The sequence below is a fragment of the Cryptomeria japonica genome, chromosome 6 (genome assembly GCF_030272615.1).
Source record: "Cryptomeria japonica chromosome 6, Sugi_1.0, whole genome shotgun sequence".
NCBI classification, from domain to species: Eukaryota; Viridiplantae; Streptophyta; class Pinopsida; order Cupressales; family Cupressaceae; genus Cryptomeria; species Cryptomeria japonica.
Window position 1 is genome coordinate 682,944,967 of NC_081410.1, and position 12,652 is coordinate 682,957,618.

The following is a 12,652-nucleotide window of genomic DNA, read 5'->3' on the forward strand; positions in this document are numbered from 1 at the left end:
ACTGAGGGTTTCCTTTCGTACCATAACTCATAAGGTGTCATTCTATTGTTTATTCTTAGTTGTACTCTATTTAATGTGTATACAACTGTGTGGACTGCCTCTTTCCAATATACATCAGGCAAATTAGATTCATTTAGCATAGTTCTTGCCATCTCCTTGATTGTCATGTTTTTGCTTTCCACAACACCATTTTGTTATGGTGTTCTGGGAGTTGAATACTGTCTTCTGATTCCATGTCTTTCACAATAGTCCTCAAACTCATTTGATGTGAACTCACCTCTACGGTCTGATCTTAGACATTTCAGCTTGCATCCACTTTCTTTTTCAACCATTTTATGAAGATTTTGAATCTTTCAAAAGCTTGTGATTTATCTTGCAAGAAGGTGACCCAAGTCATTCTTGAAAAGTCATCTATGAGCAACATGAAATAATTTTCTCTATTTAGTGCTCTTGTCCTTGTAGGACCACATAAACCAATATGTACAAGCTCTAGTGTCCTTGTAGTTGAATATTCTTTAGTCTTGAAGCTCACCTTAGTTTGTTTTCCACTTTGACATTCATCACAAAAATTTCTTTCTCGCTTGATGATCTGTGATATTGCCTCACATACCCTCTCTTGTTGACCTTAACAAGATTATCAAAATTTATGTGACCCAATCTTTTGTGTCATAACCAACTCTCATCCACTTATCCCATCATGCATTGGGACTCATAACACTCCTTCAAGTTGTATACATTTCCATTAGTCCTTTTTCCTTCTGCAACTAATTTTCCATCACTTGCTTTTTTTATTTCACATCTTTTTGAGTCAAAAGTAAATTTGTATCCTTTGTCACACATCTGACTCACACTAAGCAGATAATGTTTTAATCCTCCACATAGTATACATCATGAGCTCTTAATTTGCCATCTATGTTAAGAGAACCCTTGCCTTTTATTTTGATTGAAGAGTTGTCCCCAAACCTTACTGATCCTCCATTCCAATCTTCAAGCTTAATAAAAAATTTCTTATCACCAGTCATGTAGTTGGAGCAACCACTATCTACTACCCATAAGTTATTTCTTTCTACATGTAAGGCAGTTTGGACAATCAAACTTGACTTTGCCTTGTCTTTCTCCTTTTCCATCCAAACTTGTTTTGTTTCTTTCTTCTTCTCTACTATCACATTCTGATATGATTTTGTCTTTGGTTCCAAGGTTGACATGTTCTTCTTTTTTTACCTACTCTAAGTTTACAATGCTTTTCTATATGACCAAAATTTTGACAATGATAACATTTAACATTCCTATTGAATGATGAACTTGAGAAACTACTATAGGGCTAAGACACTTTTCTCTTACACTCATAACTTCTATGACCAGCACCATTGCAATGATAACAAATGATATGAACATTTCTAAGAGGAGAAAAAGGATTCCTACTTTTAAAACTAGGAGGAGGCCTAGGCATAAGCTTACAATCACCAATTCTATGACATAAGTATTACACTTGTAACAATAGCCATGAAATTGAGGTACATACCATTCATGGTTGAATTTGTTTCTCATTGGTCTCCTTAGAGAAGAATTGCTTGGTCTTCTTGAACTCTTTCTAGTGTCCTTGACCTTTAAGAAGTCTTCTTGACTTTAGCTTTTCCTTTTAAATTGGCATGTTTGTTCTTAGTAGCAGCATCATATGTCTTCTTCTCAGTGGGTTTGCTGACTATAAAAGATTATTTGTTTCTATTTTCACTTGATGAGGTGAAGTGTATTTCTTTACTAGATGCGTCCTCACTTTTAGAGCATTGACCAACATCAAATCCAACACCCTCTGTGTCTTTGGAGTGCTTTTGTTTGTTCAACATTTTATCCAATGCCTTAGTGTTGCCTTCATACTTGATTATTTCCTTGAGTTCATCTTTGCACTTTTCAAGTTCCTTTATGAGATTCACAATTTCTTGCTCCATCTTCTAATACTCCTTATTTTCTACGTCTGATTTTGTTACCTCATACAATCTCTTGGCTTCATCAAATCTGAAATAGTTTGCTCAGACTCCTCAATAAATTTATTCAATATGTCTTGTTCTTCAACAATTATTAATGAATATAATATATATTAATAAATATATCCCTCTAACTATATCTCACCTTCTCTTCCTCCCCTTACTCTCTATATATAGGCTTATCTCTCCCTCTCCCTCTCCCTCTCTACATATTGGGCTATATCTTTCCCATCTTGTACTCTTTTCCTCCCTACCTATCTCTCTCTCCATCTTCCTTTTCTCTCTCCCTTCTCTACCTATCTCTCCCTCCTCTCTCTATCTCTCTCTTTATCTCTCCCCATTTCTCCCTCACTTGCTCCCTTCCTATCTCTCTATTTATCTCTCTATCTCTTCCTCTCTCCCCCTTTCTCTTCCCATATACCTCTATCTATCTCTTTCTCTTCCCATATATCTCCAACTTTCCTTTTATCTGCCTTCCTCTTTTTATCTCCCTCAATTGATCTCTCCCTTTCCTTGTCTCTCCCTCTCTATATCTATTTCTCTACATCTACTCTTTGTCTTTATCTTTGTCTCTCTCACTTCCTCACTACCATTCTCAATATCTTCTTATATCTTCATATTCTCCCCTCTATCTCTAAACATGTCTCCCTTTCCATATCCATCAATCGATATCTCTCTCCCTCTCCTTATACCTTTGTATCTACATCTATTTGCCTCTCCATCTCTATCTCTCCATATTTCTTCTTCCATTTATCCTTATATCTCTATTTCATTATCTCTCCATTTCTCTACCCCTATGTATCTCTACCTCTTTCTACCTCTATATATCATTTTGAATCTCTATCTTTATCTTTCTATTTTTTCCTATATCATTCTTTACATCTCTCTCATAGTATATATATCTCTTCCATATCTATCTACCCCTCTCCTCTCCCTCCTTATCTCTCTCATCTCCGTATCCCTTTCCCATATCTATCTCCTTAACCCTCTCTCTCACTCTTCCCCCTTATCTCTTTATCTTCCAATCCCTATCTCTCCATCTCTCTCCCTCTCTTTCTATTGCAAACATAGAATGAGCCTATTGGTGATGAAACCTAATCATCTTCTTGATTCAAAGGTTTTTTTCATTCATGTTTCGATACTTGTAAATGGATTCGTAGTCTATTTGAAACTATCACTTCTCCATTGAGTCCTATGTTGCAAAACAACAACATTTTCAGAATAGCCTACCAATTGACCTTATGTACTACACAAATCTATGTAGTTAATACACGAAAAAAAATCAATTGCCCTTCAAACCTCTTCGGTGTACCCATTGCACACCAAGGTGCAATTGCTAGTCTTATTTTCTATTGGTTCATGTACTCTAAAAATTAGATTAATAGGGCAAGATTAATGAAAACAAATTAAAAAAATTAATTAAATCAACAAAAGAAAATTATTACTCTCATCTACACAGATTCACTATTGCACAAAAGTAGGAATTAGAATGAATGAACCACCTTCCACCATTTGACATGCAGGCTCCAAATTTTTTTTTATTTATTTGTCAATAACACCTATTTTACTTATAATGTCCAACTACTCTTGACGACTATCAGTCATTCTATATTGTACCTCACACTTTTATTCTTAAAAATATATTAGAGAAATATTTACATTTACGATGAAATTCAAACCAATTAAATATTTAATAGTTTATATTTTAATGGAAGAATATGATCTTAAAGGTGTTTAGGAGTTGATTTATTAATATGTTTTAATTTTAAGTGTTTTGTCAATTTAGAATTTATAAAATAATTGGTTTAGGTTTTTTTTTGTGTTAAAGATTAAACTCTAATTAATTTTAAAATTATGTTTTTTTAAATTATTAATATAAAAATTAATCTTAATATTAAACCTTAATTACATGTAGCTAAAACATGGGTAAATATTTTGAGATAGATGCATAAGTATTTTCATTGACAATTTTAATAAATTATTTAGTCATCTTAAAATATATAATTATACTACTATTTTATTATACATATGAAATTTGTTATCGAATTTTTAATAAATTATTTATTTTTCTTATGAAAACAAATTAATTGGTAGTTTTAGATTTTTTTAAAAAATTTAAACAAAAATAAAATAAATATTTGATATAAAATTATTTTAAATTTTATCATGGACTGTGCATTAATGGATACACAATATTTTATACATTAAGGAAATTCATTTTTTTGCTAGATTTGCATTATATAGTTATTTTATTTTTATTTTTATCTTAAAAATAAAAAAAATAAAAAATCATAAAATTATTACAAGTTATTCTTAGGCATTTTCCCCCTCTTCCTATCCCTATATACTTATCTATCTCTTTCTCTCTATCTCTCTCTACCTTTTTATCTCTCCCTCTCCCTCTTTCTCTCTATTTGTCATTTTCCTTATCTCTATCTCTCTATCTATTTATCTCCCTCTCCTTCTCCCCACTCCCCACTCTATTTTGACCCCTACTTTTATCTAATCCAAACTAACTACACTAATGGAAGGAACATGATGCTTTGCAAAACTAATTCATTAAGGGGTTTATTCATGTAAAAGGAAAGGTGTGATTAGTGAAAATAGATATTAAAAAAGGGGGTGCATTGCCTTATAAAATGATATTTATTTCCACGTAAAGACATAAAGGTATGATAAAGTATGTAAGACAATAGAAGTTTGAAAATAAAAGTAGCGTTGAGCATGAAATAACAATTATCTCTCAGAAAAGAGTGAGAATATGGAATAGAAAGAATATCTTAAATGGTGTGTGAGAAAATGAATTAATGTAGGTATACACACCAGATTCAAAGAGTGTGGTAGTGTATAATTCTGAAATTATATTCCAGATAGAAGGAGAGTTTTTACATATATTTGTTGTAATGTGAGAGTGATATGTGAACATATAAAAGATACGTATATGTAAACAGGAATATGTGCAGATTAATAAAGATGTATGCAAATATAGAGGAGGAGTGTATGCAAATATAAAAGCAAAATTTATGCATTTATAAAAGAGATGCATATGTCAATATGAGAATATGTAGATGTGAATTGAGAAGGATATGCAAATTTAAAAGAGAAAGAGGAGAATAAAGAAGGAAATTAGATGTCCATCATCTATCGTTATAGCAACATTGTCAAGGTGAAAATTCAGATTTATGTGAAGTGGGTTGGTGCTCACAAATTCTAAAGTGGGAGTTGGTGCTATTAGTGGGTTGGTGCTCACAAACAAACTTAGGGGTTGGTGCCTCAAGTAGGTTGGTGCCTACAAATATTGTTAAAGAAGAAATTTATAAAACCATTAATTTGCCATGGCTTTCTCCCGTAAGGATTTCCACATATATATCTTGTGTTCTACTTGTGCTCATATTAGTTAAATCACATACGGATGTTGGTATGCAATGAATATGTTAATAATATAAGTTATATACTTGTGATTGAAGTTGAAAAAGTTTAAATTGGTTGTTATACTAATTCACCCCCCTCTCAGTATAATTTAAATTGGTTGTTATACTAATTCACCCCCCTCTCAGTATAATTGTGTGCTCTTCACACATATCTCCACAAAGGTCATTCTTAACAATTATTTACAAGATACCTATGTTCTTGGACAAAAGCATGAAGTTGTGTTGCACTTGGGGCTAACTAGGGGTAGTCTGACCAGACGACCACCCTATCACGTGGTGCCTCGTGTTGTTGGCGTGGCGCCTAAATGACGCCAAGAGTTTGGCCGAACTGAGTTCACCCAAACTCAATCGTACTCTTGGCGCCATTTAGGTGCTTTTTGTAAGCTCTTGAGCTCAAATTTTTCAAAAAAATTCAAAATAGCTCAGTCCAACAAGACTGAGTTCGGCCAGACTCCCCTATGTGGTAGGTGATGTGGTAGCCAAATAACCTATTTTGTCTGTATTTCTGAAACTTTTCACTTCTGCTCAATTTTTCTTTAGGTAAAATATTTTTTTACAAAAACTTTTAAAATACCCTTTTGTAGAGCTCGAAATCAGGAATCTAGACATAATGTTTTTAGTATTTTGATTAATTTTAATATTTTTGATTAATTAAACATTGCGAGTAGGTTTTTAAGTTAAAAAAGAACCTGATTAAAAATTTAAAAAATAATTAAATGATATTTAAAAAATTAAAAATATATATTTTTCACTAGATGGGAGAATCTTCTCGAAAAGGGTTAATTTTATTTTGATAATCATAAATTTAGTAGACAAAAGGTGACGCCAAATGAAAACTACCAAATTCAGCTACATTGGACTTCAAAATATTATTACAAGAAAAATATACATCAAAATTTAATTTTTTTTTAACACTACATATATATGTCCTCTATTTGGAAAATTAAAATCAACAAAAAATAAGTTCATTTTCATTTTGTTGGAGACGCCGACTAGAACCCCTGATTTTCAACAATAAAAAATCTGTCTTTGAATATATAAAACAAATGTCAATTTTTTTTAATTTTTTTTTTTTAAATAACAAACATAAATTTCATTAATATTTCTATATTTGATTAGTTTACATCATTTTGAAATTCAATTTAGAAAATCACTTTTATGTGGTTGAAGTTAAACAGTTTTAGTTGTGTTGGCCACTTCCTTTATAAAGTGTGACACAACATTGTGCTTTTACCCTCCTACCAACTTATACGTGGATCAATTTCAAGCTAGGGTGAGATAGCTTTCATGACCACACTATCTTAGATTTACTAACCAAAGTCTTCATCCACAAACATCACATAAAACGCTTGATATATGGAGGAACAGGTCTAAATATTTGTGCTTTGAAATTGGTCACAACATTAGGGTTCTCTGAAGGTTTTGTAGCTGCAAAGAAATAGATAACAATCAAAGCCTATGATGAGGAAGAACACTCATTCAAAGGGTTTGTCACATTGCCATTCAAAGTTGGGCTAGTAGGCAAGCGTGAGGTTTGCCAAATCTTAGACCTTGATCTCACTTACAATATTCTCCTAGACCGACCATGGATTCATGCCACACAAGCTGTACCCTCCACTTATCACCAATGCAACAAATTTATGCACAATGGAGTAGAGATCACCATCCTTGGGGACTCAAATCCCTATTTCTATTGCAATAACATTCAACTAAAATATGAACCCCCCATTCCCATCAATAGAGGAGCTACTTCTTCCACATCATACATTGATTGTGAGTTGCTAAAACCATCCACCTTCGAACAACCTGAGATCAAGGCTAAGGTTAAGGAATGGGAGAATATTGCATACAACAATCATTATATCTCAGACAACTCGTGGACTCCCCTAAGACTTACGATAAACCACAAACACCCAAACATGTGTCTAAAGCTATTGTCAAATGGGATCCAACCACTTTTACAAAATGGGGTGAGACCCGGGGATCTCTTTAAATGGTAGTACAAAGATGAAGAGGAACAATCCGAGCAAGAAAACCATTATGTCAAACTATCTATTGAGAACTATGGTAAAGCATGCAAATTTTTACAACAAATAGGATATGATGGTCATGGTCCCATTGACTTACACCGAAGAAACAAAGGAATGAAGGATTGGGCTTTGCACCTTTGAAGTTGAGTGGTCCTAATATGAAACCCCCAACAAAAGTAAAAGCACAAGTATAATCATGTAAGGAAGTTTCTTGGGAAGACAAACATGAAGACGATTGAGCTTGGATAGAGACTTTTTGGGATCCCGACACTTCAACATCTCAAGGCTTAGGGTCTAAACCAGAAGAGTCAATGACCCCGAGCACAAAGTGTGCTTCTAGTAGTGAATAATAGACTTCCCTTGCAATTGAAATTGACAAGGATGCATTATAAACAGTCAATTTAAACATCCAATTTCAAAATATTATAATTTCTCTAGCATATCTTTCTATTTTGGCACTACTCATTTCGAGGGACAAACTTGTATTCTACATTCGTTTTGCTCATAGTTAGATCAAGCATAAAAGTTGCAAAATCAAATGAATTGTGTCATCGTATCTCATATCGTCTCCTCTAACTGATGTTTTGCAATTGCATAATTCCATTTATCGTGGCTACATTTGAATCTAGAGTTGTTGCCTTCATGGCTCCCAGCAATTTTATACACTAGGATATTGATATTTTGTTGCATTGGGATGCATTTCTACAAAACATATCATCATTGTTTAAAGAGCCCCACATTGTAGATTTAGAAGACACAATTAAAGACATTCACCTTCTATTTGATAACAATCACATCAACATTGTTGTCACTCCATCTTCCATAGTGACAAATTTTGCAAATGTACACAAGTTCACCTATCTTAATCATTATCCATTTTGACATCCCTTGCAACAATGTCAAATTCTTATAAGTTCAACTATCACTATAAATACATGATTATAGTATTTGAATCTTATATGATACGTGTTTCATTCTATTAACACCCATCATGGTTTAATATTATCTTGGAGACATTTGAGTATCCTCATGGGTATCGTCCAAGTCTTTGAATTATGTACAAAATTTAGAGACATTCATCTCACTTCCTCCATATTTCTATAAAATGAGAAGTCATCTTGCAAATTTTTGTGATGTTTCTTCTTAAGAGGAGATACATTATTCAACAATTGTGGACCATTTTCAACATTCAATGCCAAGCATATACTTGTACTATATGAGGCATTTTGTGGGGACATTGCATGGTTCTCAACATTTCTTCACATGGAGTTATTTCCTTCTTGCTTTTTCCTACATGATTATTGGTTAATTCGAAGTTCAACACGTACACCAATTATAATTTTCCTTCAATATTTTATTTTTAACTAAACAATGATTTTTGCATAAGCTAGTAGGAAGTCTTAATTTTAAGTTAATCTTTCTAATTTCAAATCTAAAAACCTTAGTGTATGTCTTTGATTGTTGTCAATTTGGGACTTACATTATGGATAAAACATAATCACTTAGTTATTAAAATTTAATGCAGAATTCTATTGAAATCTTGTATAGTGTGCATAAATATGCATAAGCTAGTAGGAAGTCTTAATTTTAAGTTAGTCCTTCTAATTTCAAGTCTAAAAACCTTATTGTATGTCTTTGATTGTTGTCAATTTGGGACTTACATTATGGATAAAACATAATCACTTAGTCATTAAAATTTAATGCAGAATCCTATTGAAATCTTGTATAGTGTGCATAAATATAAATTATGTTAGCTTAAATTTTAAGTTTAGTTAATAAACTTATAATTTAAAAAATAATTGCATCATATGAGTTGTATGAGTTGTTTGACAATAAACAAATTAAAATGTTAGCAAAATCAAGTAGCCTTCTATGTGTTAAAATGTAAATGGAAGATACATGAGTAGAAACGATGTTAGATAAATGTTAGATATATTCTCACTTAATATACACTATGCAACTCATAATAAGACACTTGCAATTGTTTTTTAAAGCACATTTTAATATTATAGTCAAGAATTGATTGGAATGGCTACAATCCACGTTGGTAAAAGCATAACACGGAGTATTCCCCCTATTTATGGGAAAAATCAAGAACCGCCATGAATCAAATTTACATATGGATGGAGGGACTATCTAATACTCAAATATCTGCAAACGCCATTAATAAATCCTTTCTCAACTTCAAGTACAGAACATGTTATGGGAGGTGGGATGTTTTTTTTTTTTTTGTTGCTGCATTTAAGGTTCCACTCTCATAAAGTTCCCTGTAGAATGATCATGACCTCATCCTTTATGGTGTTGAGTCAACCCACTAATCAAGGCTTGATCCTTGGGAGGGCTGAGCAGGAGGCAAGTGAGGGCTGATTAGGATGCAAGTGGCAATGTCCGTACACTGAGGGCTGACTAGGATGCAAGTGGCAATGTCCGTACACCAAGGACCACTTGATGAATGTGGAATGTTATACACCCCAGACTAATGTATAGAGGTTATGACCTAATTCAATGGTGGCAAACAACTCATGATTAGCATAATGCTGCCATATGACCCTAGAATGCCTATTCCTTCGAATTATAGTAATGATGCACCAATCATTGAAATCCTATTGAGATGGACTTCTAATTTGAAAAATGCTCCTCACTCTCAAATTGAACACGGATGAAATGGTATATAGAATAGAGGACTCTGAGAAACTATTAGGTATTAAGTGAATGAGAAACAATGAGGACATGAAAAGAATTTTAGTAAAGCAATCGAAGAGATGAAGAGAATTATGGAGCAAACTTGGGGTTAAGAAGGTAAAGGCTACAAGAACAGCAGAATTACAAGTTATCTGTGATCCGATGAATGAGGCTACAAGAACAGCAGAATTACAAGTTATCTGGATCCCATGGATGAGGCTACCAGATTGACAACTAAAAGCATGGAACAGTTTATTAGGTAAATTGTTGAAGTCCAAAGCATACAGAATATCCAGCACGTCCAATATAGAAAAGTTTGGAATATGTATCCTGCACTCATGAAAAGCTTCAACCTGGCAAGGATATTGATGATTTTGGACTAAACATGTAATAACTGAGGATATTGGAGGTCCAGCACTGGAGTTTAGTTAATATTAGTTGATTTCATTGTTCTTTATTAACTTTCAGACCACTGCAAATTTAGGTATCTGGTAATGTAGCTTTGAGTAGCCCTAAGTTTTGAAGTTTCTGACGAAAATAGTTGTTATTTTGTTAATTTATGCATCTAATATAAAAATATATTTTACCTTCTAAAAAAAAACAAGTACTGAGTAAAACGAGTTGTATGCTGCCTCCTTTTCTAACTATACTCTAAATGATTCCCACCCTTTAACTGGGCCCTATTACTGTTACAATTCAAATTTCATCTGGGTGGCTAGTGTTAGAAACAGGCATTATTAATCATATTCAAATTATGTGCAGGACAAAGTCTACATTTCTTGCAGTGCGTTTAAAATGGTTGTTTTTGAACTATAAATAATGATAAATCTGTGCTTATGCAAAATTGAATATTATATAGCCATTATTGAAATTTGATATATTCCAAAAATGCCAGATAATATAGGATGGACTTTTGATAGCCCTCCAGGACTTGTTCTCTCTACGGCTTCAGCGAAAAGATTACAACAAAAAATTTGTACAATTCAAATTCCTGAGTTTTTATCTTCTGTTGCGAGAAGCATATCAAAGATATTGAGAAAGGCTTTCCCCGCTTAAGTCTTCCATTGATTTGAGTATTTCCTGTGCCTTTGCAACCACATGGAGTTCTGAATCTTCAAGAAGCTCCCCAAGGAATGGAATGGTCTCAGGAAGAAGTACAAGATATTCTTCCTTAAGACTATCCGACAGGTATTTTACAATTCTCAAACCCAAAATCCGTGCACGGACCTTTTTGCTACGTGTTTGCATAAGGACCTGAGATATACATTTCAGAAACAATTTAAATTGAAATTTATAAAGAAAAATAAGAGGCATCCAAATTTTTTCAATACAGTAATACAAGTTTTGCATACCTCATGATTAAGCGGCTTCCACAGCAGATCTGTCCCTGCTGTCAAAGCCATTTGACCAATGCATGAAACCAAAAGATCATCAACCTCCTGAATACTTGGAACATCTTCCAATTTGTCAACTAACTTGGGTGGTTCTACTACAAGCTGCGAAATAATTGGCTTAAGAAGAACCTGCATGAAATGTGAAGCATTATTAAATATAATTAATAATATTATTAATATCAAGAATGGCAGCAAGTTAACAGTGGTAAGCACAAATAATGAATAGCAAAAAATATCAAGCAAATGACGTCTTCCCATTACTGAAAGAGTGAACATAAATATTACTTTAAGCCTTAAGGTTGTCATCAAAGGTGCAAAAATGACACCTAATTAAATAAAGTCTTTGGCAGCTTAGTCAAAACATCATTACTTGGTCACTATACTAAACCCAAGTATCCCCTCTCTTGCCTACAAATAGAAACAGACACAGACAATGGATTCTACTATAATATTATATGATTATAAATGGGTATTAGTGACTTACTTGAAACTTTGAAGAGTCAAGAAAGCCTACAGTGTCATAAAGAAAACACTTGAATAAGGATGAAATAATCAACATTCGAAGATGCCATTCAGTCTTTGTGAGTTCTTGCTTTGATCCACTATCTTCAGCCATTTCAATAAGTTTGCTCTTCTTCTTTTTATGCTGTGTATGACCAGTAAGTCCTTGATACTGACTACCAGTTAAATGGTGCACACACCCATCCATCAAATATTGAAAGTACGGAACAAATACAGACCTGCAAGCCATTAAGGCAGTTAAAATTAAGCCTTTTTTGTACCTAGTAAACTTGCAAAAATACAAGCTCCTTATTGACTTTTAAAAACACAGGCTGAGGTAAGAATAATGCTTGGAAGATTTGCTTTACCCTGTGGTCTGAAAATCTATCTAGACTACAGTAATTTCATTGTTAAAGATGGCACAAAACGTATATATTTCCCATTCATCTACTTCGCTTACTGCCACACTAACATAAACACCAATTTTCTTATCTATACTAAGAACACAATGCAACAGGCACAAGTAACATGGGACAGCAGATGAAAATTGAAAATGGCATTTAACCCGAGTTTTAGTATTAGATGCTAATTAGATGAGAATCAACAGTGGTTGCCAGTGTCCAAGTAAAATT

The 12,652-nt window shown here is 33.2% G+C and overlaps 1 protein-coding gene across 1 annotated transcript in view; it reads right to left on the reverse strand.

Annotated features, from left to right (window-relative positions):
* Positions 1-10,841: 10,841 nt before the first annotated feature.
* Positions 10,842-12,652, reverse strand: part of LOC131031430 (uncharacterized protein At3g06530) — a 254,996-nt gene continuing 253,185 nt past the window's right edge. The window contains exons 37-39 of the mRNA XM_057962549.2: positions 12,004-12,259; positions 11,478-11,648; positions 10,842-11,379 (exon numbers count right to left, since the gene is read on the reverse strand). Of these exons, the coding sequence (XP_057818532.2) occupies positions 11,149-11,379; positions 11,478-11,648; positions 12,004-12,259 (658 nt within the window). The 3' untranslated portion in view covers positions 10,842-11,148. The remainder of the gene's footprint in view (positions 11,380-11,477; positions 11,649-12,003; positions 12,260-12,652) is intronic.